The following is a 27,970-nucleotide window of genomic DNA, read 5'->3' as shown; positions in this document are numbered from 1 at the left end:
GTACATCAGGCATGCTACCATGTTTATATAGTTTCTGGACTGACTGACTGGCATCTAGTCAGCTCATAGCTTGGGCAAAATAAGCTTAAATCTGTTCACAGCCTTCTGTGCATTGGCAGTGATGTGTCTCCACTCACATCCCAGTACTGAAACATCAAATTTAACAGAAAATATTCCTGTAATATTTGATTTTGGATTTACTGTTTAACAATTTTGCTTCAGAGTGGAAGGTTAAGAGAAGTAAAAATGAAAAATCAGGAGTTGTAGTGATTTGGTGCATCAAATCCAATGAAGAGGAAGATTTCTTACTCTGAGGCATTCATTTCCAATTGCAATGAGCATAGTTACTGTTCACCAAGCAACCTCAATAGCTTCAAATTGCAGATCTGGAAAATTGCTGAAAAGTGTGAAACAGGCTTTCTAGTACTCTGCAGGATCACAATATGGCCTTGATCATTTAGTGATCGTTGGACTAGATGATCTTGGAGGCCTCTTCCAACCTAGATGACTCTGTGATTCTGTGATCCACTGGTTCATCTGTATCCTGGACAATACGGTTAGGCACCTTGTTTCTGCAAGGTGGTTATAGCACCTTTCAGAAGGAAACTAGCTTTGAGATGGAAGGGAAAAGGTCAGGCTATAGAAAAGTTTTATGGATTTGCTATATTTCTCCTGGCCTGAATACAATACCTGATGTGAGGGTGCTTTTGCTGCAGTGTGCGCGGTGACAAAGAGGAGGAACTTCAGGGCTTCACACACCAGACTAAGAAACATTTCTATTTTTTTCTCAGAGGAAGTCGCTAAGTTCCCCATCTGGATGAGTATTAGCCTTTGATCCCACAGTGCTTGAACCTGACTAGCTGATTTCAGGCACCTGGCAGCCAGGAAAAATGCTTGTGCTATTTCTTATACTTTTCCCACAATGATCCCTGAGCTGTTTCTAAATACAGGATACCAACACAGTCACGCCTTCAGTTTGACCAGCTACTGCTGTTTCTGTGGTCCGGTGTGCTTTTCTCCTCATACATCAGGTGAATGCTTTCTTGTCCATGCAATTTTACTCACCTGAGTTTGGGGGAGAACAAGATTCCATGTTATTCTTGTTTAGTTCACTCCTGAGTTTCTTTAGTATGTCAAAGGCAAGACGTTTGTAAGCTGTTATTTCACAATTCAGTTGTGGGCATACTCATGTAAAGCCATATCCTGCCCTTGTTTACACTTTGGAGCTCCACCAATTTCACCAGGGATTTCATAGAGGAAATAAGGTCAGGATTCAGCTCTTTGAGTCAAATCCTACTGAACTTACTCAGGTAAAAAGCTTGTGGATTTCCTCCTACTGATACACAATGCAATGGGAGGAAACATATGCTCTTCTAAGTGACCATGGTAACTGGTACTTGGGTTTCCTAGGTGATTTTCTGGCAAGTGGCCAAAGGAGGAAACTGTAACAAAATCAGATCCCAGGCACCAAAAAGCATTGACGTTCCTGGCTGTGCAGCAGCCTGTACAAGGAGCCTGAAGTGACAAGCTGTAGAAAGAAATACACCAAACTCCTTGCTTTAAAATCATAGTAGGTGTCAAACACAAGGAAAAAGGAAGGTTAAGTAAGTCTATGGTCCCAGCTTCCTTGAGAAACTAGTAAGCCTGATGTGTTTCCTCTCCTATGTCTGTCTGGTAAACATTATGAACATGAGACAGCACTGTGCCCTTGCTGCTAAGGCTGAGGGTGTCCTGGGCTGCATGAGGTCCATGGGCTGCTGTCTCCAGCAGGTCAAGGTAGATGATCCTTCCCCACTGCTGGTGAGGCTGCACCTCCAGTTCTGGGGCCTCCAGTCTGAGAGAGACGTGGACATACTGGAGAGACACCAATGAAGGGGCACAAAAGTGATGAAGGGAGTGGAGCACCTCTCCTGTGAGGAGACTCTGGGAGAGCTGGGGCTGCTCAGCCTGGCACAGGCTGCTCAGAGAGGCTGTGGGATCTCCTCCTTGGAGATCTTGAAAAACCTCCTGGATGTGGTCAGGAACCCAGCCTGTGCTGGGTGTTCCTGCTTGGGCAGGGGCTGGGGCAGATGGGCCTTATCCAGTCTTATCCAACTAAATTCTTAAGGTTCACATAAGCTACTTTTTTATAGCAAATAAGAGACCAAAATGACACAGGGAAAGAAAAAAAGAAGCTGCTTAAAACTGACTCATATCTTGAAGTTAGGAACGTCTCTCACTGTGTGTGTATATATATATAAATATATATTTGAAATGCTTTATAGTTAGTAAATAAGAATGTTTATCTATCTTACATTTTGATACATGAAAAAGTATCAATTTCTCTTTCAAGTGCAATACAGAGACTTTGCAGAGCATATCAGTATTCCCTCCTGGGGATTCAAACCAGCATGAAAAAGTCTCCCTCCCTCCACCTCTTTAAGGAGGATCAGGAGTCTCCTTATCTGCCTATCAAAATCCCTTCAGGAATAAAGATGAAATGCAGTGAAGTGCAACATGTCACAAGAGAGTGAAGAAGGAGGAAGGACTGGTGACAAGACCATTTCTTTTCACAGAACAGAGGAAGGAGAGTTCACATACTTGTACAGACACAAGCTCCTCCAGCTCTTGTGCAAACATTAAAGCCCAGCTGTCACAGCAAGCTTTCACATCATGAATTGTGGAGTCTACTGATGTACACAACTACGGCAGAACAATCCAGCAACAGGGATATTGCTGCAGGTTAGATTAGAGACCATTGCAAATAAATAAAGACCAGCCTCAGCAGGAGAACTACCCATACTGATACCAAAAAAAAAAAAATCAGATCTGGAAATAGCAGAAAGAAATTATTTGTCTTCTGCTGGAAAAGAGCCAAAGGAGTTTGAAGCATCTCTCTACAAAAGACCACCTGCTGCACCTGTTGTGAGGAACAGCTGAGTATCAAAACCACAAACATGAATCAAACAGTAGCTAAGTGTTTACTTGTGTGTTTATATTCGTGCTTTCAGCTGTAAGTAAAGAGTTACAAAGCTTGATTGCTAGTTTTTTCATTAAAGCCAGAAGGTCCTACTCTATCCCTGCAGGCTACAGTTATTGACAAGTTATTTTAAGATCGTTTCACAGTCACAGTGTAGAACCAAAGTGTCTTTAAAAGTACCATGAAGTATTTCTGGAATTAACTCTTCACTTATCTAATTGCAGGGTTGATTTCAGAATTCTTCTTTCTTCCCCTCTCTTCAACTTGTAATGGAAAATCTGTACCTGCAAGTAGTAGGGGAGATGCACAATAGCAGTCACTGAAAACACTTAACCAAAAAGCACAGAGCCTTTTTGAAAGCACATGTAGGGAGCACTTACTTGCTGCTTCCCTGGAAGTGCAGCAAAGATGAACAACAGCTGCAGTGTGGATGCACCAGCCACCACGGTAAGGGGAGATGGTGATGATGAGCAGAGGGGATGCAGCCTGTGTTAGTTAGTCTGGCTGGGTCATAACTCCTCCTGACCTTAACACCCATAAAATCTGGACAAAGGACATCTATTTGCAGTCTCACAAGCATTGGGCATACATACCTTCTCCATCAGTCGAGCATGATGCCCAGATGCCTCAGCTCATTCTAAGCAGTGCACCCATGTGAAGGGCAGCACCATGCAGAGGGACTCGCACCGGCTTTAAAAAGAGTTGTAATGTCCATAATATACAGTATATGAACTAATGAGCCAGAGCAGGTCACTTTGCCCTCCACAACATCTACCTACAGGAATTTTTCTGGTGTAGTGAAGGCTTGCACTGGATAACTGAGAATGTGCTCTCTCTTGGGAAATGAGTACGATTTGCTAGAGTCATTTCCTGTAAATTCAGGATATCCAGACAGATAGAGGACTAAAATGTTTTTGTAAGTGCAGTTAAAACATCATAAAGCTATTATGGTACGTTACAAACAAAAAGACTGTATGTAATTGTTCATAATTCACCTGATGAAATAACCCTATTAACTCCCTGAATTTTACATATTCTAAACTATTTGAATTGAGGCATTTACATTAGAGAAATAAAACTGCTTGAATGCTGAGTCTATTATTCTAAGATGTACACTGGCCAAGTACAGACCTTCCCTAGGAATTAAAAGCTCTGTATTAAACATGTTAAAAATGTCAGGCTGAAAGTTTGCCATAAAATTGTCATGTGTATATCCTACACTATTGACAGATAGTGAAAGAAGGTAAAACGAACACATAGGTAGGAGCCAGCAGATTTGGCAGCACTTATGAGACTTCTACATAAAGTAATTACACACGCCAGTGGTCTGAGATCAATTATTCATATCCTCCTTTGCATATTGTAACTCACATTTTATTGGCAATTGTTATTACCAATTCACTTCAATAGAGGGCAAGAGAGACTGAAGTTGTCATCTCAGACTGGAGGTTGCATGCAAGAGAGAAAATTAAGAAGTCTGGCAGGATTACGTACAATTGGAAACACGACCAAAATGAAAGAAAAATACTGAGGCTGTACAAGGTCTGAGTAATTTCAATTTCCCCTAATGCTTCATTGTTCTCCTTATCTGTGAATCATACTGAAATAAAGAAAAGTACTTGATGAAACAAAATGAACTCAAAACTCTTCAGTGCAGTGCTCTTTTTTTTTTTTTTTTCCTCTAGACTCGAACAGATTGCAAGCACTAACATAACAGGACCAGGAAACACACATGTTTTGGGGAACTGAAAGTACATTCTCCTGCACCTTCTTTTACTGACTTCTAATACAGCAAATTTATGAAAAGCTTGGTGCACCTATTGGAATTTCTTGTGGTGAATTAACATTTTTTTTATTATTTCTGCATCTTTTCTCTCTGAATTTATTTCTGCATTAGAACAGAGCTTTGCAGGCTATCTAGTATTGTATTTCAAATACCCTCTTTTCTGTTACTGAGTTTCAAACTGTTTCTGTAATGTTTTAAAATTCACCCACTATCAGGTACGATATCCCAGCAGTTATTAAAAAGTGTAATGTCTTATGAAATAATAAAGTTTGGTTTGGTCTCTGGGACAATTACTTCTTTCATTCTACCTAAGAATGCAAAATACGAAGATCACCATGTTCTGCAATGAATCCCACAGTGATGGACCACTTGATCTTCATACCCTTAAATACCTTATGCAATGATACTTGTCCACTGCTGTTCTTCCTAAATTTCATCTGCACTGATATGAGTTGCTATAGTGGCCTTAATACAGTATCTTACAGTGATTGAGAGCTTTCCTACAAAACTCTTTCCACATTTTTTTAAGTACACTTGACCTACCAGTCCTCCAAATCTGCTGACTGAATGCTTTTTTTGCTGCTCACTCCTGGTCTTTATTCTGAAATGACTGTGGTTTAAGCTGTATGCATTTTGTCCCTCAGCAGTTCACAGGCATGGTGAAAGACATCTGAATTCAATATTACCTTGACAAATGAGAAGGAATTGATCAAAGGAGGAAATATAACAAAAGTAAGGGCAACAAGTGCCCTCTCAGGAGCAAATCAAATACAGAAATACAAAATGGAAAATAGCTTGACAACAGAACTGCAGAAATTAATCTAAGATTTATGGTAGAGGGCAGTATAAATATGAGTTGACAAGGTGATATTGCTGCAAAAAAAAGCAATTGTCACTCTGGGACATATTAGAAGGAGCATTACATTCCAAATGATACAAAAATTGTGTTCAGTTTTTTTTTGGATGAGTTCTTACCTGGAATTCTGCAATTGCTGCTGGGCAGTGTATTATCTGGGAAAGTGTCAGATGATGAAGAAAGATATACAGAGATACAGGCTTGTAATAGGAATATTAAGATAGTAGGGAAATATATATATATATGCATATATATATTATGAACATATTTATATATATGTTCATAAAGAAGGATGTAGTCCACAGCAGTAAAATTGATTGTATACAGGCTGTGGCCTGAAGGCAGATTTGGCTAAAGGTGGAAATAACCAGAACTCTCAAAACTCTGATACAAAAGAATCATGCCATACTAACCTTTAGCTCTTGGGAATTATGAGACACCTGTCCAAAATCAGTTTGTCATTGCCCAAGAAATGTGATGAGTGCTTGACACCTGGCATCCCTCTATAGAATGGTTGAGACTGGACTCCTGGAGCCCATGCAGGGACACCCAGAGCAGGCTGCCCAGGACCATGTCCAGGTGGCTTTTGAAGGGCTCCAAGGTTGAAGACTCTCCAGCCACCTCCTCCTGTGTTGCACATAAGTGGCTGTGGACAGATGACCTGAACACATACATCTTGGCTCCTGTGAGTGTATAGGAGTGGGAGTGTAAGTGAAGGAAATCATTGAGAAGATGACTGTGAGTGTAAAGCTGATGTATTTAGAGATTTTGTAAAATAATATCACCTTTTCCTTTGATAGAGTCTCATATGAGATTTGTACACTAATTTCTTACCAAGAGGGAATTACCTACAATGATATATGTTGAAAGGATGAAAGAATTGGGTTTTGTAATCTGGATGAGAACAGCTCCAGGTAAATTAAGGTGATAGTTTTCCATTTGGAACATGTTATTATTAAGAGGACAACAACCAGCTGTTCTCAATGGATGCTCGGAAAAAGGACAAGAAAAAAGAGCTTCAACTGCAGGAAAATGATTTTGTGTGAGTATTGCCAGGAGTAATACCCTGCAAAGAGCTCACTTTGGGGCCTTATGGGATCCTCACATGACCAGCAAGTATTTGTCACTGACTGCTTGTATACGTCCAAACCTGGCGCAGTGCCAGTGGCTGGACTAGCCCAGTGACTGACAGGATATTTTTGGTGCTTAGCGCCAAACTTATTGTCACTGTGACTCAGAGGTCCCGGTGCCAGCCCAAATCTATGTCAGTTATAGGCCTGGTGCCTGTGCCAAAGTGTTGTCACCACCGGACTAAACAATCTCTTGAAGTCCCTTCCTGAACTCTGTTTTGCTGGTTGCCATGAAACCCCTGCTCATGGAGGCGATTTTTCCACTGGCTCCATGGGCTCCTGCTCTGTTTCTCACTAGCAGGAATGTTCAAACGTTTTTATTGTTTTCCTATTTCTTTTTCAATAAAATTAGAAACAGCCATGCTTGAACTGGGAAAAAAAAAAAAAAAAAAGGATTTTTTTACTCCAACCTTTTCACTTTAGCTAACTTTTGAAAAAAACTATTTATTTTTTTAAAACTAGAGATTACATAACTGCATCTCTCTGAGCAGAGCTTCTGCTATTATACATTTGACAAAGAGATGGCAGCAGGGTGGTGCTGTTGCATTTTTCTCTTCATTTGCTTTTTCTTTTTTTTTTTAATCTCTATTTTTCAGGAGTATCAAAACTAAGCTTCATTGGTACTTTGCCAAAAGTATACATGGAAATATTTGCATCAGTTATAAAAATTGGGAAAAAAATAGCTATGCTTTTTCATAAAGTTTTATGGGAATTTTAGACACAGTACTCCCTTTGTCTTGTCAAATAACTGCAATACTCTGCCTTAAAGTCATCTCTGAAACACAGAGTTCGGGTTTTGAGAGCTGAATGAAACCTGCAAAACCTTTATGTCCTCTAAATGCTGGGGGATACTTTGCAGTGAAAGCAGGACTGAGGGGGTAGATGCTCTACTTGTGTTTTTAGTAGGATCCAGTTAAAAAAATCATTTTGTGTGCAGGTTGTTTTTGGAATGCTCCTCTTCCCTGCACATTTTTTTAAAAAGGCTGCACTTTGCAAACTTTTAATTGCATTGACAAGTGGCTGTGATGATGAGTGAAGCACATGTTGAAGATTTTCAGAAGGAGATTGGCTGTGCCATGCCATATTTCAAACCTGGGACACAAGAAAACTTGTGTCTTACTATGTGGCATCACCCACTCCTGGTATTGCCCTCCTGCCCCAGTCCATGTCCATGATGCTTTTTTTATCTGTCCAACAGTGAGAAAAACAGGCAGGGCCAGGTGGTGCTGACAGCGCAGGTTTGCTGATACTGGTGCTTGCATCAAGGAGCTTGAGAGAGGTACTACTCACAGTTCTGCAGACTACACAGATGTCCTTACAGACAACTTCTCTTTTCCAGGGATCTGTGTGGTAGGGTCTTTACTAAGCAGAGCTGCTCCAAAACTTAAGTTAAATTTCTCAATCATTTTTGTCAGGAAGTTCTTGCACTTAATTCATTGCAATGCCAGGCCCTGCTGTGACTCTGACCCACAGCCGCTTGTCAACAGTTGATGACAAGTGACAAGCTTATCTGACAAATGGCTTTGGTCCACCTCCTTGTTTAAACACTTTAAACATCCTGGGTGCTGTGGGTTGTTTTGTTTGTGTTGTTTGTTTTTTTTGGTGTCAGCAGTAGAGATTGCAAACAGATTGCTTATAGGTTACTTAATGCAGACTAAGAAGATTATCTTGCTTGTTTCTTCTTTTCTGAGCCAGACTTCCCTGTTCCTTCAATCCATGTTCCCAGTCCTTTTCAGCTAACATTTGCTCATTCACTTTTATTGTTTCCATTTCTTCCTACTGCTCAGGCTCAGTCCAGCTCCTCTCTGGGCACCCCTCCAGACGCCTTCCAGTTTCAGCAAACCCCTGCTCGCCCCCGGAACCAGGACATGTGAGGAGGCTTGCATATTGCTGAGCACTTCCAATCCTTTCGTTGTGAGCACTTCTGCCCCTGGGGCATTTCTGCAAAGTGACAGTTCTTCACCCCCTGTGCTGCAAAATTCTCCTATTTCCTACTTGCAGACTGAGACGGGGATGAGGACAACGGTTCACCTGCAAAACAGCCAAGTGAGATAAATACATCTGTAAAGCTCAAAAGATTGGCTTTTTGTCTAATTTGGTCCTCGAGCCTTCCTACTCCAACTTCAGCAACTTTTTTCCGAATAACCCTGCCAACATGTGGATTTATTTATTTATTTATTCCATGCTCCACGTTTTATGAAGAATTGAGCAACGCTGAGCTCTTCAATGACCGAGTGCATGCTCTGACATCCTTTAAGACCCAGGGGGTTAAAGTCCTGAGACAATCTTCAAAGAGTAAACATAGGGGTGGAAGCAGAGGCATTTGGGGCAAATCTTTGCTCTGGGTCCTGTTAGGAAAAAATAATGACAATAATAATATAAAACTGTTTCCTAATTAGTTTTAAGATGACACTTGACCCGCTTATGACATCTCGATGAACATGAATTGTCTGATATGGCCAAATGCCAAAAAAAAAAAAAAAAAAAAAGAAAAAAGAAAAGGAGGGGGGGTCAAAAATCACATCGACTACCACGATGCTCTTCCCACGTTCCCCTTTCACTGGCTCGGGATGCTGCTGACGAGGTAGGTGAGGTTTCCAGCTCCCTCCGCCTCCACCCCCCGAGGGTCGCCCCCTGTTCTGTAAAGGACGCTCGGGGAGGGGGCTGCGGGGACCGAGGGGGGGCAGCCCCGGGACGCCGCCGGCCCCGGGGCGGCTGCCGGGAAGGTGCCGGGGCCGCCCCCTGCCCCCCCCCCCCCCCCCCCCGGCCCCTCCCCGCCCCGCAGCCCGGGGCCGCCGCCGCCGGTCGGGCTCCGCCTGGGCTCCGCGCTCGGCGCCCGGGGCACGGGGCACGGGCAGGGGCCGGGGGAGCTCGGGGCCGGGGGGAGAGGGCACCAGGGGCGAGATGCAGGCGGCGAACGCGGACGTGCTGCTGGATCTGGAAGAGGAGGAGGAGGAAGAGGAGGAGGAGGAAGAGGAGGATGGGGAGACCGGTGAGTAGCGGGGAGACACCGGCACGGAGGGGTGTTCAGTGCCGCTGCGAGGGTTTGTGGGGGTGGCCTTGTCCCAAAGCTCACCTTCTGCTGTTCCCGGAGCGAAGACCCGAGCTGGCTGTCCGGGCGGGTGGCGTTTGTCCCAGCGGGCGGGTGGCCGAGGCGCTCCGGTCCCCCCCTGTGGGAGCATCGGCACCCGGCAGCCCGACTCTTTCCCTGCCTGGGGAGGGAGGGCACCGGGGGGCAGGGGGAAGGCTGCTGGAATTGGGCACCCGAGGACTGGCCCCGAGAGCTGAGAGCAGCCTCCCCCCTAGCCCGGGTGCCTGGCATCCTTGGAAAATGGGAGGAATGCTCCTGTGCTGCTCGCCCCGTGCTCCGAGCATCCTCCTAGCCCGATCCCGTTGTTGGCGTCAGCCTCAAGGGCCAGTAGCTCGCCGGCCCCGCACCACTAGACTTGGTTGGAGAGCCAAGCGAGGGAGGAGGGGGAAATGACGGGAAATAAAAGATAATGAAGGGAGAAAACTGGCAGAGCACAGAAAGACGGTAATTTCACTGGAAAAAAGTGCGTGTTGGGTCTGCCAGAGATGCAGACCATAAAAAGACCAGAGGGTTTTCCTGTCAAAGACAGCGTCTGTTGGTCTTGTCCGGACAGAAGCAGCCCGGGACAATTACTGTTGTATTTGTTGGGGGGATGAATTCTGGTAAAGTATTTCCAGAAAAAACAGCCCCAAACTGGCTGGTACTTGGCTGGTTCAAACTGAAGGGTCTATTCATTCCAGTAAAGGCACCCTGATTCACTTCAGTTCAAAAGCTGTTTTCAGCTGCAAGACCCAAGAAGTCTTTTATTTCCTCTTGTTAGAATAGGTCTAACAAACAAGGAATGCAGGCAAATGTCTATTAGACAAGTGTGTAGAACACGGGTTTGTATATACGAATGTTATCGGATGGAAAGAAGTCCTACTCATTATGGTTCAAAATGTGCAGAATTTTGGTAAGTTTTGAATATGGGGGCTGAATTTCTGCATTTGTCAAAAGTCCTAGTGATGTGAACTCTCTGGTACTCGTGCTGCCTTCAAATACTGATCCTTGGCGATGGCCAGCACAGCTTACCTCAGTTATTCAGTTAATTTAGTCCAAAGTGTACAAAGTTGGAGCCTCACCCAGTGCCTGTGGAAACCAGGGAATGGCTTTTCTCCAGCATCAATAGCCTTTGTTTCAGATGCTGTGGGAGTATCCATGGCTTTATAGTAACAGTCCAAAGACAAATTCAGTTTTCCATATGAAGTGAGGCAGAGGAATTGTTTGACTCCACTCCCCTAATTAAAGAAAGGGTGGATCAGCGCCGCAATGCATTAATCAACACATGCCTTTTCCTTTCCATTCTTCACCCCAGAGAACAACTAAATTGTTTCCTACTCATGACTCAAATTTGGGGTTAGTTCAGCTCCCAAAGCCAGCAAGTCATGAGCTGCATATTCTGCTTGCAGGATGCAGCACTTTGGAAGAACATAAAATGTGGTAAAATTAAATAAAAATTGAACACTGGTGATTTCCTAAGTTGCTATGCAAAGAAATTTCAGTGCACAGCTCATTTGCTATTTCGCCTTGTAAAATGTATGAGTAACTGTCTCGAGGTTTTTACATCAGGTATAATTAGAGGAGAGATAGTTTATTAGCCTGAGAAGCTCGTCGATTGCCCATTTCCTCCAGTTTTATGGTACCGTTTGCATCTGCATTTTTACCAAGAAAGTCATCCCTGCTTTACTAAGTAAGCAGGACTTCTGAGCTCTTTCCAGTTCTACTCAAGATCAGCCCAAAGCGTGCACACCTCATCAGGAAAGCATTACCATGGCATATCCAAGTTTGTAGTCACGGCACACAAAGGGAGTGCTCCAGCTTGTGCTGGCACACAGCCGGATTTGGTTCTCCAGCAGACCACTTGTGCCAGAAGCAGACTTAGGCAGGAGTCCAGACGAAGAACTGGACTCAGGAGTTCAAATCTACCGCAGAGCACCATAACCACGCTGCCTGCCATTCATAGTTTTGAAACCAATTGTCCAGGCAGACTTTTATTTAAGGAAGGAAATCTTGTCCCCAAATTAGGCTTTTTTGACAAGTTGAAAACCTTTTTTTCTTTTTTCTTTTTTTTTTTTTTATGGTGCTTAAACTTTTTATTCTGGAGTCAGACTGTTTTCAAGGGGAGTGTTATATTAGTGACACCAATTTGTTTCTGAGATATCTTGTTACTGGGCAGGGATGGTGGGAAGCACATTGAGCTGTGGTTGCCACAGAATTAAAATTCTCCAAACCCATTATTTTCTGCCTAGAAACTGTCAGACAGTTCCATAAACTGTAAAGTTTTTCTTTCCCTGGTGCCAAACCTCATACTACATCTAAATTAGTTTGCTTGTGTTTGGGGATTTACAGAGTATCTGAATGTGCTTTCCAGAAAAACTGACTTCTGAGGACAATATCCAGGGGCATTTGCTCTGACTAACCATGGTGCACAAAATGCTTTTCTGTTTATTGGGATACATTAGCATCTTACTCACCGTTTTTTGTCTTATTTATTTTTTCTCATATATAACTTGTAGCTGTTCCTTAATCTCGCATGTACAGTATCTTTTCCTGCCTTTTGAAACTGCTGCAGTAACCAAGACATGTTGTAGAGGTGGCCAAGAAATGGATGTTCATGTTAACCTTTTCCTCATCATGCAGTCTAGATGATGTGTTGATGGGGATTCCAGCTCTTCTTTCTGTAAAGTATTTCATGCTGTTTTCCAGCACATTTTTTTTTACCAACTCCAGTGAGAATGTACAACAGTAGTGGCTTATCCAAGCAGCAGCGTATGTGGAATTACAGCCTCAGATCATCTGTGAGGAGGCATTCTTCTCCAGCTTCTTCCAGTTTTGTGCAGCCTGCTATACAATGGGAACCCTGTCCTAGGGGCTGATGTTGTAACACAGATGGTGAAAAGCAGGCACAGCTATTCTTCACCTCATTACTTTTGCTCACTCTTCTGTTCTCTGCTCCTCATGGCATATACTATATTTTATTATTTTGTCTGTTAGAGCTTCTAATTTTTCCTATTCAATAGCTCCATTAACTTGACCTGCATCTCATTTCCTCCCTGCAAATATTACTGATATACACTCCAAAATGAATGTACTGACAGTGTTCTACAAATAACTCCAATATTTTCCGTCATGATTCTGAAAAATGGTCAATTATTTATAAAAGTGTCCAAAAGGCAACAGAAAGTCTGAATAGTTGGATTACTCAATTGAAAAATGTGGCATTGTCCTCCAATTTATTAATCGCAATACTCACACAGTGGGATATTAAAAATTGGTGCAAGGGGTAGATCTGATAATTTTGTAGCATGTAAGAGGATTTTTTGAAATGATATTTCTGTTTCTGAAGGGACAGCACCTTCCCTTTTAAGCTATCTAACTTATCAAGAAGGACTGCCCCAGTCCACTCTTTCATACCTTGTTTTCTTTTTGTTTTCGTCTCTGTTTTATAATCAAACTAAAAGTTTCCAGGGCACTTTCAGTCTTCCACCATCCTAAAGAAGACCGTGAGTTGGATATGTCTCATGAGCTGAAAATCAGGAATTTCTGCTCCCCAATTCAGTGCTCTGTTTACAACACAAAAGAAGGTAGAAATGTGATGTGAGGCAACTCTGTATGCACAAGTTTGATTTCAGTCTTTTGTTTTGTTTTGTTTTGTACTTCATCCTCTCTTCATACTTCAGTCATCTCATTTTCTGACTTTCCACCCACTTCATTTTGCTGAATCCCAGCTACACTGGAGCACAGCTGGGTCACAGAGTATGGCTGTATTTGAGCCATACACTGTGGGAACCACTCACTTAAATTTTGATGTAATGATTTTTCTACAAAACTACTGAAAAAACACATAAATATTTAACCACAATATAATTACTGTTTTGTAGCTATTTATAATTCATAAACTCTGGAGGAGATCAGAATATTTCAAGAAACAGGAAATTATGGGTCTGATAAAATTCACAAACTCACCAGATATTGCTCCTTTTCAAGTTTTTCTACCTTAACAGAATTCCCAGTTGTCCCTTAGAAACTTCCTGTACACTGAGAGTATTTTTGCAAGATCCTGTGTCTCAGTTTTCAGCTGAACATGTGAGTGCAGCTTACAGATTAAGTCTGCAGTCTGTAGAACAGATTTGTTATCTGCCATATCACAGGCAACTCCTTAAAGTGTTCATAGAATCACAGAACAGTTTGAGTTAGAAGAGACCTTAAAGATCATGCAGTTCCAACCCCCCAGCCATGGGCATGGATGCCACCAGCGGATCAAAAACAAAGTTTTACCTTTATTTACACCCATGAGTTCTTTTAAAAGTACAAACTCATTAAAACTTGTTTAATTAATATGTAGGGCTTTTGTTACATGGTGCAGAACTCTTGACCAGCAATTCCATAGTGTTACAGTTACTGGAAGTAATGTACTCAAAAATTCTCCAACAAAATGTACTAATATCACATGATTTGCAACTTACGCAGTATATCAAATTTTGCACCCCAGATTTCAATGCAGTTGTTATCATTTAAATCCCCTCATCTTAGTATTTCTTGGTACCTGTCATTTCCTAGGAAACCTGCGTTGCATGCTGTGGAATTAAGGTCTTCTTTGCCACTAAATGTGTGGTGAATGCCAAGGGGAACTGATATTAAAGCTCTCTGTCATGCTAGGGAAACAAACAAACAAACAAACAAACAAACAAAAAGATGATTTTGTATGATAAAAATTACATGTAGTAAATTAAATAGTCTTTGTAATGCCTTCCAGTTCATCCCTTGAAAAGAATTTTTTTTCTGTTTGTTTATTTTTAGTTTGAAATGGCATAGTCTTGTACCCAACTAAAGAAGTTAAATTTAAAAAAAAAATAAAAATTAAACTTGTGATTAACTAGGGAAGGTCAGGGAAAAGGGTTACTTATTTTTTTAAGTTAGGTACAAGGTAATACAACTGAATATCCTATGCCTACCATCTTCCAACCTGAGAAGAACTTTGAAAAAGAAAAGCTTGAAAGCTTGAAGCTTGTAGAGCCCTTGCAGGTGTGTAACAAGATAATACAATTAATAGGACATGAATGTCAAGGCGGAGAGGCATGGACGAATGGTGCTGTGGTTTTGGGTTGTTTATAGCTCTTATACTCAGAAAACTAATGTGAGACAGAATCATGCACAAGTGCTGAGCTCTGTATCCTAATGAATAGAAAAAATCATGCATTCTTCTACTGGGCTGTCGTTATTGCTTTTAGTGCTTGTCTGTGGCATTCTCCTATATAACAATGTGTGAAGTATTTCCCTATGGAATAGATATGCTATTTAACTAATATTTGATTTATATTTTTAATCTAAAAGCAAACAAACAACAACAAAAATCATGGGCCTAATATCACTTGTAACTTTTTATTGGACTTTTGATTCAAATCCAGGCCTCACTGTGAATGTAGGTAGAACAGTTTTCCCACTGGACAGAGCATGTGTTCATCTGCTGAACTAGCTGAGATGCAAGCCCATAAGGACACTGTTAACATTTTGTGTTAGAATTCAGGTTTGATGAATCTGAAAGTTGAAATGGAAGCCTTAGGCTGTAAAGCCATAAACAAGTCAAGCCAGCATAAATTGGCTTGGCTACCATAAGAAGTATTCCCCTCCAAACCACCTGACAGTGCCACCTTAAGTGTTCATGGCTCTTTGACCTTCTAATTCACTGGCTGTATTATTGGCAGCATGGTGGCAATACAAACCTGGAGACAAGTACACAGTGCCCTTTAGTGTCTTATTGCCATGATCTTCTGTGAGAAATGAAAACTGGCAGTCATGGTAATTGCTATCAAACAAAGAATTTTGTTTGATAATAAATCTAAGAAAGCAAACCTCTGAATGTATAATCCTTTTTCTTCTCCACCCTTAAATAACACTTTACCCAGGCATCCCACATCTATCTGAAGGCTTCATAAGGGGATGAGGGTAAAAAAAAAATTACATTTTTGTTAGCATCAGGCAGCCTGGCACATATTCTTCAATTGCATGCTACAGTCAAATGTGAGAATGATCCCTTTTTCCCATTGATAGCTTGCATACGTCAGAGCAGCTTCCTTGTCACAAGCCTTTCAGTTCCAAACCTTATCAATACAGATGGCCCATTTCCTGTGCAGTAATTGATCAGATGAAGGTCATAATATTACTGCATGCAAAATAGGCAGAGCCTTGTTATTTTTGTCGATGAAAATAGCCATATTAATAAAATATGTATGTTATGTTTGTAAAAGGGTAAGATTCAGACCAGCATGGACGCTGTTAGCAGGAAGAAACAAGAAAATCAAATGGTTTTGGAAGGAGACCACATTTAAACATCTTTAATTAATACCAGATTCAGACTGGAAATTTAACAAAAATATTTTAAAACACAAACTGACTGAACTTTAAGCAGTGCAGTTACAAGTCTGGTGGAGCATAAACATTCTTCTTTAATTGATTTTATGCCTCATGTGGTAGAAACTGCAGCTTAGTTTCAAAGTATTGTGTAAAGACTAAATAAGACTGAACCGTTCACTTTGGTGTTTACATTAAATAACTTCCAGCTAAAACACTAATCATCAATATTCGTTAGACATGGCTGAAAATCAAAGTTTTTTAGTAACAGCCACCAATATTTGCCTTTTTTTTTTTTTCTTATGTATTTCCCCTGACCCCATTAATCTAGTTAGTCAGGTTCTTCAGCATTTTTAGATGTGATTTATCACGGGACATTAAATATTTGCATAGGAGACTGCTTATAGTAAAGCCATCAGAAGGAAGCACTGTGCCAGTGCACTTCTGCAGAAAGCAGCCACCACTTCTTTTATATTCAAGTGCTGTTTGGGGCCAGCTGCTACAGCAGGTTTATGGTCTCATACCTGAAGTGTCCAGAGTGTTCCCGTCCTGTGGGCTTGTAGCTTGGGTGGATCTTTTGCAAAGGCAAAAGACATTCAGTGTCTCAGGGACATCTTGGGTTTTGTCCCACTGCTACAGCAGAGACATATGACTGCAGGTGCTACTACTTGGGAAACTGCAGGCAGATTAATCTTCTCTGGGTGGGGAATAGGAACTGGTTCTAGGAGTCAAAGGACATACTTCTGTGGTCTGGCACAGTGGAGGAGTAAAAGAGCCATGTCCTGACTAGAGAAGCTGGAGTGGGTTGCTGTCAATAGAGGGAGCCTCAGATAAACACCAAATACCAGAATTTATATCAATGGAAAAAATCCTGGAACACAGACAAGGGTCTTGGCTGAAGAGTGCACTAAAATAAGGAGTGTTGAAGAAATGGGAGGAGGTAGTTCTGAGTAAGGAGATGGAAATAAAGGCCATCCACTGAGACTGAGGTATAGACTGAAGGGAAACAAAACAAAACAAAACAAAACAAAAAAAGAGAGAGAGAGAAAAAAAAAAAAAAAAAAAAAAAAACAGTAAAAGGGAAAGAAGAAGAACTGGGTATTCCTAAGAGTAAAATCCACCAATGCAACATTACCTATGTATCTGGTAAGGAACTCATGAGCAATGGCATAAAGGTTCTTCCAAGTCAGTTCATCAGAAAATAAACTGCAGCATGGGGCTAAAGTAATATACCATTGAGTGGTAGTGAATTGAAATAATTCATCTGTGGCATTTTCAAACATATTTTTAATATATAGTAAAAATCACCATGTGTCTGTAGGTAATTTATCCAGCAAAGAAAATCATATGTTTATACCATTAATTATTTACAACAACAAAAAAAAATCCACTGCTGTAGGTTTAGCACTGCAGTTAGAGATAATAACATTTAAGAAAACAAGACTGAGATGATGATCCAGAGGGTTCTAGTGTTGCCAGAGTGTTTTATTAGTTTGCATGTAATATTACTAAAATTATTTGATCTCTCTATATGTTATTTTTCTTATGTTATCTAATGGAGTTTTTATAGACATTAATGAGCAAGGATCAGGTCAAACAATGCACATTTTACCCTTGTGAGCTGTCCCATTGACTACAGTGGGATTAGCATTATTTTTGTAAACGCTGTTCTTAGCAGGGAATGCTGAAGTAGTCCCTAATGAAGGAAATATCTTTATTAAATCTTTCATCATTTCAGTACCTACTGACCCATTCTAAGGAAAATAATTAAATTCATTTAATTATTCTACTGCCTATAAAAGACAAGTAGGAATTTGCACAAAAGGACAGCTTAATCTATAAACTGATGGCTGTGCTTAAGACAAAGAGCCCAGCAAAAACTTCTATAATATTTGTTAAGATTTAAACAACTGATATATTTAAAAATAAATAAATAAATAAATAAAATAAAAAATGAAGAAATCAATATGACCTGAAGAATAAATGACTCAATGCTTAATTTTACATTTCGTTTGTTGGTGGTTTTTGTTTGTTTGTTTGTTTGTTTTGTTTTGTTTTTAATATATTCATTACTGCTAATAAAATGACAAGAAAGAAAGCTTCAGTGGCAACACTGTTCAGCCAAATGGAGCTCCAGATATTTTTGTAAGGTTATTGATGTTTGCAACAAAAGCAAAACTCTTCTTTAGACCTCTCCTTCACAGAAGAAGGTTTTTAAGTGGAAGTTGGTTATTAAGCATGATGCAGTTGGTTAGAAAAAAAAAAAAAATATATATATATATATATATATATATATATATATGAGGAGTCCCTCAACTGGTAAATCTACAAAATATTTTCTGATTAGGAAAACCAAAGTAGGCAGTGTCTTTCTAGGCTCCATGTGCATCACTGGGAGCACTTACAGACATGAACCTGTACACCTGCACACACAATGCTCAAAAATTCTCATAGGTTCAGCCCTTAAACATAATATTTTCATAATCAAATTAAATAAAAGTATATTTTTGGGACCCTCCTGGATATACAGTGTATAACAGCTGAGTACAAGAAATACTTCAAAGCAAACACTGAGAAACTCGTTACAGAAATTCAAATACATCTCTTCTGAGACATGTAAATTTGAGAACAAGGGATATGATTTTATAAATACACTTCAATCTTCAAATTCCATGTTAGGTAATTCATTGATCCACAGACACTTAAGTCTAACCAAACAACCATTTGCAATTACAATTTGGTTAATCATTTCACTTCCCAATGAGAAAGTTCCACAGCTGCCTGGGGGCTTGGCATTGGTGACAAACACCATGGGATCTTCTCTGCTGCTAAAAAAGATGTGTTTGTAGCTTGGGACAACTCCTGTGCATGGGCCACCCTCCTGTAAAACACACTGAAGGCAAGGTACGCTAGTTTTCCATGTAGCTGGACAGTCATTTGACAGTATTCTTGGGGTTGATCTTGGTAAGTCTGTTGCATGGCAAAAGCAGCTTATTTATTTTTATGTACTTCCTGCCTAAGGACAGCTGGATTGGTTTGGTTTCTCTGGAATTAAAAATAAAATAAAATTAATTAAATTTTTAAAAAAACACCACTTTACATTATTTTAAGAAATGAAGAAAAGACGTTCAGGCTGTAGAAGGCAGTCTGAGACTGACAGATATGCAGGTGCAGTTGTGGAATAATGTACTTCAGCTCCGGAGCAGGTGAAAAAACAACTTATCATACTGTTGACCAGAGGGTTAGTTATACTACCACCGCTAGTCACAGTCCTTCAGAAAATTGGTGTTCAGAAATATGTTTGTTAGGCCAGGTCTGGGCACATGTGGTCTAGACAGGGAAATCTTACCTGCTTACAACAGCTTACACCACTTCTTATTTTTATCCTTTGTACCTCTTACAATATGTATATTTTAAATATACCTGTTTAAACATGTACAGATGTCTGACATATAATCCAGTATTTTGGTTTAACAGAGCTGAGTTAAACTAGATTTCATTAACTGCTCATCTGAAATGTTTTGGGTAAAGAAAACACACATAACCAGTAATATTTGATGACGTTTGGACCCAAGTCGTGTAGCACTACTGGTAGGTGTTACATTGCCAAAATTTCCTTTACTCAGCCCATGGTAGGAATCCTGATTTTTTACAGATTTCCGTGCAGTTTGCTCACACAACAGCATAAGCTTCTGGAGCAGCAGGCTGCTGTTCATCCCTGTGCACCAGCCTGTGTAGGGACATATGACAAGTTTGTTACACAAACATGAGAACAACACTTTTGAGTTAAGTGGAACTGTCAACATCCATAAAGTTATTTAAGTGTGTAAATGCTGCAGTCTCAACCCCTAGAGACTGTATATTACTATTCAGAGTGTTGGTTTTTATTTCAGTGGGTTTTTGTTGTTTTTGTTTTTTCTTCCAGTTTTTCCAAAGCTATTCATGATGGAAGTATAAATATCTGTCTAAACAACAGTACTCTGTATTACAGTTGTGGTTGGTGTATCCTGTTCTTTCTTTTTGTTCATTTTTCTGAATGGAGGAGAGTTTAATTAAATGTTTTGGGGATAGACATTTACCCTGTACTCTAAGACAGAAGTGAAGGTTTCCATCAAGGCATTTCCATGTCTGTCACCGGGTACAGTTCACAGAACAAACCCAGTGACCCTTCTACTCATCAGGATTTTCCCAAAGAACATCTTGCATGCAGAAGTAAACTCCAGAGAAATGCTCTTTCCTTTCAGGAGGAGACCTTCAGTTCCTTTTTGTCTCCTTCACTGTTCTTCTCACCTTTCTGTTCTGGCATCATAGTGTCAGTGATTCTCTTGGCCTTTGGAGTGCCAAGCTTGACTCCATATGAACACGAAAGAGAAATGTCCCTCAGACATAAGTCAGAAGTGACATGAGGTGCTCTTGGTGTCCAGCTTGCACAGGCAAAGTGCCAGCCTGCAGCACAGAGAGAGAGGAGAGTCATCTTGTGATTTTATGTTCTAGATCTCTTTTTTTTTTTTTTTTTTTTTGGGGGGGGGGGATTACATTCTTAGGATAAAGTGTAAATAGACCATTTTTTGTGTTAATTCACTGAATCCTAATTTGCTGTCACTTTCTAGAGAACTCCTTCTTGATATCTTTCTACCAGTTTGCAATTCACTAAAAATCTTTGGAATGGAGAAGTTTATTCTTCTTCAGCCAGAAGTAGGAGTTGACTCAAAAGATGGGAGGCAAACTGCTCTGGTTTGTGTTACAGGGATCAGACTGGGTGCTACCTTCTTGCCTTACAGCCTGTGAGCTGGATTCACACATTTCAAAAGGTCATGTTTATTCCCTTTCCACACAAAAAGTAGACCATGCAGTAAAGTCACTGTGATCTCTTCTTAAAAATAAAACAAAATTTAGCATGGTCACTATCAAGGGATTATGACTAGCCTCTTAGCAGGCCAGCATGCTCACTTTTGGTCTGTTGTTATGATAAGGTGTGTAAGCAGTCTTACCTAAGCTTAAATGAAAGGTAACCATAGAGGCTGCTTTATTTCCCTCACCTGAAAAATGCTTTTTTTCTTCCATCCTCTTTCATGGTTCTAAATAATTAGATTAAAGTCTCAGTAGAAATTAGTTTGCTAAGAAAAGTATGGCTGGATCACTCAGTACTGGTTGTAAGTTCATAAAAATCTTTAATGCTATACAAAAAGAGCAAGCCCTATGGCTTTTCCTAGGTTACTGCCACCTGATATGTTCATACCATAATAAAACAGTTTAGCAGGACTCTTTAGGCACCAAGGTAGATTGTCTTTCCATGCATTCCAAAGCGTTCTCCCTGTGTTCCCCCACAAACCTCTTTTTATGCTTTTTCACTCTTCTTTTCTTTTCTTTTCTTTTCTTTTCTTTTCTTTTCTTTTCTTTTCTTTTCTTTTCTTTTCTTTTCTTTTCTTTTCTTTTCTTTTCTTTTCTTTTCTTTTCTTTTCTTTTCTTTTTTCTTCTCCTCTTCTCTTCTCTTCTCTTCTCTTCTCTTCTCTTCTCTTCTCTTCTCTTCTCTTCTCTTCTCTTCTCTTCTCTTCTCTTCTCTTCTCTTCTCTTCTCTTCTCTTCTCTTTTCTCTTTCCTTTCCTTTCCTTTCCTTTCCTTTCCTTTCCTTTCCTTTCCTTTCCTTTCCTTTCCTTTCCTTTCCTTTCCTTTCCTTTCCTTTCCTTTCCTTTCCTTTCCTTTCCTTTCCTTTCCTTTCCTTTCCTTTCCTTTCCTTTCCTTTCCTTTCCTTTCCTTTCCTTTCCTTTCCTTTCCTTTCCTTTCCTTTCCTATCTTAAGATTTTGTGGGATTACACTGCAGTGTAGATGAAAGAGTAGGAAAACAAAAGCATTTCTGTTTGGCTTTTTACTTCTTTTTATTCTTGCTGCTTGGTTCTATTATAACTGAACAGTATCCAAGATTCAAAGCCACTCATCTTTCATCAGCATATTTAGTGTGTAATTCTTACTTCTTTTTGCTTCCTCCTGAGATAAGCTACCAAAATATATATTTTCTATGTTTTTATCCTACCTGCAAATCAAAAGGAGGCTTGCACATTTAAATTCACTTGCCTTCTTTCCTGGCCTAAGTAGACCTTTAAGATGATCTATAAGTACAATCTAGTGTTCTTTTGAGTTCTTGTTATTCTTTGACTTCACAAACATTCATTCAAAAACACTTATCTTGTACAAAACTGGTGGACAGCCTTATAGTCAAAAGGCAAGAACATTAACAGATGGCAAGCTGCTGACCAAAGACTCCATTGTAAAATAAAGTTGAGAAATGGGAGCATGGGCTCTGTCAAAGACATACACACACACACACACACACACACAATTAAAAATAAAAATAAAAATAAAAATAAAAATAAAAACAGGAGCTAGTGCTAAGATCTGTAGCTGAATTACCACAGGCAAGCAGTGATTTTTCTTCTTATGGTGGATAGACAGGACAAATCACAAATCAGGCTCACAAGACAGGTCACAGATCACTAGTCCCAACAAGGGCTGATAATGTTACAAGCTTTTCAAGATAATGCCACCATCAGGCATCCTTCCCGTTAACGCCTCTTTTCTCAGAAATTAATTTAGAAACCTCTGTGTCTTCAAAGTCACAGCTGTCACGTAGCTGTCAGACTTTGCCTAGTTGTAGTTGTTGAGCATCATGAACTGAATTGTCAGCAGAATCCAAAGTTTCGTATTGATAGTGATTGCAATAAGGTAAAATATACTGCTTTGTTTTTCCATCATGGTACTGAATTTACGCTAATTACATTATTCTGAACTGATTTTTAAAACTCAATAAATTTGATACACTAGTTGCTAAGGAAAAGTGTCCATAGTTATTATGATTACTTTTCTTACAGTACACTTTTGAAATTACTCATCAGCGGTGCATGGTGCTCCTACACAAGGACCACTAATCAAATTGTCTGATTAGGTGAAATTCTAGACTTACAGCAGTTTCTTCATGCCAAATTGCAGTAATAATTGTTCCATCACTTCTGCTCAAGGGAATCTCTCAAATGCTTCAGATATAATTTCATTTCTAAACTGACTGTATAATTAAATAATGCAGTATAGCCAGCAGTAATCTTTCTCCAAATTTAAATGTAAATATTATGGGTTACCAACAGGAGCCATAGCATCCCTAATTGGCTGTGGCTAATTATATATTATGTCTAAAAAATGTTAGCATTAAGGTTGCAAAGTCAAGCACTTACAAGTTAGGCAATGTCAGAATTAACGTTGCCGAGGCAACTTCAATTTTCCTGCCATTTGTTTGCATGCATGTTACACTTTTTAATTACACAATCATGCTGTTCTTTTATTCTTCTTAAGTCCCCTGCCTCATTCAGTAAACTGGTAGTAAGTGAAGATTTCTTTTTATCTTTCTCATTAAGAGCATGGCTCCAAGCCTTGTTTAACTCAGATTATCCAAGCCTTGCACAGCAAACATATTTTTATTCATCTATTCCTCTGTGTTTCTAGGATGCTTTTGGTGTATCTGAGCATTGTATCCAAAAGAAATGTGAGTGTCAGCTTGCCTAACTTCCCATTTAGGGAGGGCTGGAGTTTAAGCAATCCATATCGGTGATAGGAATGCAGGGTACTTAAGCGATAAGAAGCGAGGAATGTGAAGCATTCACATGAATGAGATCTGCAATGGAGCACTAGACTAAGACACACATGCCACCAGCAAGCCTCCCTATGACACATCCATGCAGGTCCATATGAAAATAAATCATTTTCAAGCAATTCTGTACAACCTAGTAGCATCACCCTTCTGTTTTTGTCTGACAAAGGTTTATACAAAGTTGCCAAAATGCTAACCAATCACAAGTGCTTTGTGGTGATTTTTATGAAATTGCATTTCCCAGTCTTGCTATTCCAAGTATTCTTGCTCCGTACTTCTGCAACTGACTTAGTGACAAATGCTCAGGTCTGCTGCAACAGTGCTGAGCTTGCTGGTTGTAACACCCTGGCCAGTTAGCTCAATAATTCTGCTGGGGAAAGTGAGGCAAAACATTGCTCAAGCAGCTTGCTCAGCGTCATGTATACCAGATGCTGAAGCTGGGACATAGGCCATTTCTCCAAGGCTGTGAGCTCTGACAGTCTGATAATCCTTCTGCCTTTCGGTCTTCCTACAGTCTCTATATCCCATCCAACTTTTGCAAAAACAAGTCTCTAAACAGACAATTCTTCATCCTTGACTAAACCTGGACTCACCCTCACTGCAGCCCCATCTGGCATAAAAAGTGAGACGTGGTCATGAAGAAGAAAGAATAGCAACTTGGGTTTTATAACAAAAAAATATTTCCTGTGCTTTAAAATTTAAATTTTAAAATCCATCTCCTGTCATAGATCAAGTGGTATGGTGCACCTTTTACTGTTTACATAGTAAGAAACGTGTCTGAACTGGGAAGGCCAGGATCCAGTTCCTTCCCGTGTCTTCTTTAATATAGGCATCACCGATCACAGTCTTGAACCAGCACTATTGCAGTGTTTGTGAGTTTGAGTTTGGAGCCATTGATCTTCTAACTTGACACATTAAGATATAAATTTATTTTTTTAATATTATTATTCTTTTTGAAAACCCCTGAAAACTGGATCCTGCCATGTAGCACAGTATCAGCCAAAAATGAATGATTAAAGCAAGTGACTTAATTTACTGCGGTTTAGACTTTTAGGTTGTAATAAATAGGTAAGCCATGTACAGTTTTTAATCATGTTTTCAAATTATATTTAAAAGGCATCCCAAGAGAAAGGTGGAGTTTTTTTGGTTGGCTGTTTTTTATTATTATTATTTTGTAGATTGGTTGAGTAGCTCAGGCAGTAAAAACAGTTGCATTCTGCTTAATAACAATGTTGTGAACTGAGAGGGCATAACCGGGGCTACACCCAGCCCGGTCCCTGGTGACCCAGTGGGGAAATGTCTGCAGTGCGTTACAGTCACGTAGGAAGTCTCCTGTTAGCCTGCAGCTGTGGTTCGTTGTTCTGGACCTGACTGTTTTGGTTACTCCCAAATCCTGTTTGAGGTCCCTATGTCCTTTATTTAATTCCAAAGATGCATGCTCATTTCAGCAGGTATATAGCTCAATGCTCATGTTGATTTTTAATTCGCTGTTATATAACTTATTTCTTATCTAATAGATAATTACTGTATACTCAGAATTTGTATTAAGATGCATTTTGTTGGTAAGTAGAGTTAATAAACCATGGAGCAAAACAACATTTAAACATGTTTATTATTTATATTAGATAAGCCGTGTACATAAGAAGAAAGTGAATTTGTAAAACATTTTGCATTCAAATTAATTAAGCAAGGGAAATAATAACTGTAGTTAATGAAATTGAAGGATTAGTTAATGAAATTGATGTATTGATTCTGGTCACTGAGGGCCACATGCTGTGTCTTGTATGTGTTTGATATAATTAGGCATAAAACTGTCAGTGTGCTTGGACACTCTTGAGTAAATACCTCAGCAGGAATTTATCTGTAAGTTTACATGCCCAACACCTTCTGCAAATCTGTCCATATGCCCTTTGCATTTTTAGAATTAGTGGATCTCATTCTCTGCCACCTTATTAAGAAAGAAGGAAAGAAGGAAGGAAGGAAGGAAGGAAGGAAGGAAGGAAGGAAGGAAGGAAGGAAGGAAGGAAGGAAGGAAGGAAGGAAGGGAGGGAGGGAGGGAGGGAGGGAGGGAGGGAGGGAGGGAGGGAGGGAGGGAGGGAGGGAGGGAGGGAGGAAAGAGAGAGAGAGAGAGAGAAAAAAATCCCATTCTTCTTGATCACATTTTTAGACTTCGACAGATTATTCCAAGTAGAATAATTCTCAGTAGAATTCAGTAGAATTTCTCTCAGAATTTTCAAATACAACTAAAAATTATAGTTCTCTGTAAGGTGGTGCCACTTCACTCAGTGACCCAGGTGATCCTTTATGTGTTATGTACTTAATGGGACTGAGGTTGTTATTTTTCTTAACCCTAGAGACTGGAAGAATTTGCAGTTTGGGCAGCAGGAATAATAATATTTGCACTATTGTTAAAAATGAAGGAAATAAAGTATGTGCATATGGGTGTTTCAGTATATGACAATGTGACATAGTTGGAGTACAGCATAAAATAGACTCATTTAACAGCCAACATTACTGCAGTTTCCTACCAAACTCCCTACACAATTAAAACAAAAAGCTCCTAACTGGAAAAAAAAATAGGACATGTTGCATAGTTTTATTACAGTTAAGTCATTTAACAGATTATTAAAAGGTGGAAAGTGGTAAGTGGAAGAGATGGATTCAAGCCCATATTCCAACCTGAAAATAATGCATGGAAAGATTATCACTCTGAAGCATTCTGGCAGTTTATTCCATTACTTTATATTCTGACAAAGCTAGCTTGCTATTTGACATGTCTACAACCAGTACATGGAGAAAAAGTATACCAAATCTCATTTAAAATTATTGCTAGCTGTAATTCTAAAAACATTCTAAAACGAAAAATTATTTATCTATATAGTACATATTGATAGACGAAAGCCAAAATAACTCTTATCAACAGCCATTTCAGATGGTGGTGGATAAACTGAAATTGTTTAGCTTCATTAAAAAAAAAAAAATAGAATAGTCTAATTAGCAACATTTTTTGCACTGATTTACAGTCAACTGTTTTTCGTTGTACTTGCAACAGAGGAATGTACATGGATTGTTGGGCTCTGCTGTGCTCTGCAGCAATGAGAACCAGGAGCCAGCATTTGCATTTCAGTGGATTACTCTGGATTCACAGAATTGTAACTAAAAAGACATTAGCCCAGTGTTTGTTTTCTAAAGTGAGGCTGGGGCTAATCCAGGTCTCACGGAAATGTGGGATTTCTGCCACAGGTTTTGGGCAAGAGTCCCACTTTCAGTGGAAAGTGATCTTTTTGACCATTTGAGCTCTGGATACATAAGAACTGATTGAAAATTTGGTTACTGAGCCCGTAAATCTTCTAACTCAATTCCTCTTAAATGTTTAGGCACTGCTATCAACAAAAGAATTTCCACAAAGTCTAATTTGTTGTTCTGTAAGTGTCTGCTAATTACATAGGTTTTCGATGAGCTACCTCGACTCTGGGCTGGCTGCCTCAGGAAGCAGAGTGTTAGATTAGCAGTGCTCTTTCTATTATATTACCAATTGAACATGCTTTCTGTTTAGGGTTAGTCATGGAATGGTATTTATTTTTGAAAATCATACCACATGTCCCCAACACTTTGTTTGCACAGCTGTAAGAAAAGATAACTGAATGGAAAGAATAGGCTTTCAAACAAGAAAGAATCACCTTCCAAGACAGCCATTTCACTTTCTTTGTAGTACAACAGCATCTGTATAGCTTTGTATTAGACCTACTTGTACATCAGAAATTAAAATCAATGTTTTTCCTATTATGTGGCATAGCTTAGGTTTCAGTTTAACAATACCTGCATATCTGCTCTGTGTGGCTGTACAAATAACACAATTTTTTCACAGCTTGAAAAGTCATTTTGGCATTACTAATTGTCATCAGTTTTCTCATGTACTGTAAGTCCATAAGCAACCATAGTAATTCTACACCAACAGCAGCTGTATAGATCTCTTATTAACTCTAAACAACAGGTTATAATGTATAGTTTGTTATGAAAATAATTCAATTTTACTTTAAATATATACTTTTTTTCTTTTTAGAAAAATTAAGAAATTTTAGTAGCATATATTCTTCAAATAAGGTTCACAAATAAGAAATAAAGCTAAAAAATATTCCAGTGAAAGAACTGAATTTAAAAGAATGGATGCAATTAAGTGCAA

At 39.6% G+C, this 27,970-nt stretch overlaps 1 protein-coding gene and 1 long non-coding RNA gene across 5 annotated transcripts in view; one reads left to right on the top strand and one right to left on the bottom strand.

Annotated features, from left to right (window-relative positions):
• Positions 1–293: 293 nt before the first annotated feature.
• On the bottom strand, positions 294–10,192 carry LOC137849608 (uncharacterized). Its single transcript, XR_011091992.1, has 3 exons — positions 9,808–10,192; positions 3,340–9,079; positions 294–3,243 (listed from the first exon to the last, which is right to left on the bottom strand). It is a non-coding gene; the product is annotated as an uncharacterized lncRNA (long non-coding RNA).
• ANO6 (anoctamin 6) overlaps positions 9,150–27,970 on the top strand; it is a 75,293-nt gene continuing 56,472 nt past the window's right edge. Inside the window, exon 1 of one of the 4 annotated variants that reach the window (XM_068669360.1) lies at positions 9,150–9,723. In XM_068669360.1, coding sequence (XP_068525461.1) covers positions 9,187–9,723 — 537 coding nt within the window. In that variant the 5' untranslated portion in view covers positions 9,150–9,186. The remainder of the gene's footprint in view (positions 9,724–27,970) is intronic. The other 3 variants (XM_068669361.1, XM_068669362.1, XM_068669363.1) reach the window with 3 other exon arrangements.

This window comes from Anas acuta, chromosome 1 (assembly GCF_963932015.1).
Source record: "Anas acuta chromosome 1, bAnaAcu1.1, whole genome shotgun sequence".
NCBI classification, from domain to species: Eukaryota; Metazoa; Chordata; class Aves; order Anseriformes; family Anatidae; genus Anas; species Anas acuta.
Note: the sequence above shows the minus strand (reverse complement) of the source record. Positions and strands in the feature narration are given on the sequence as shown.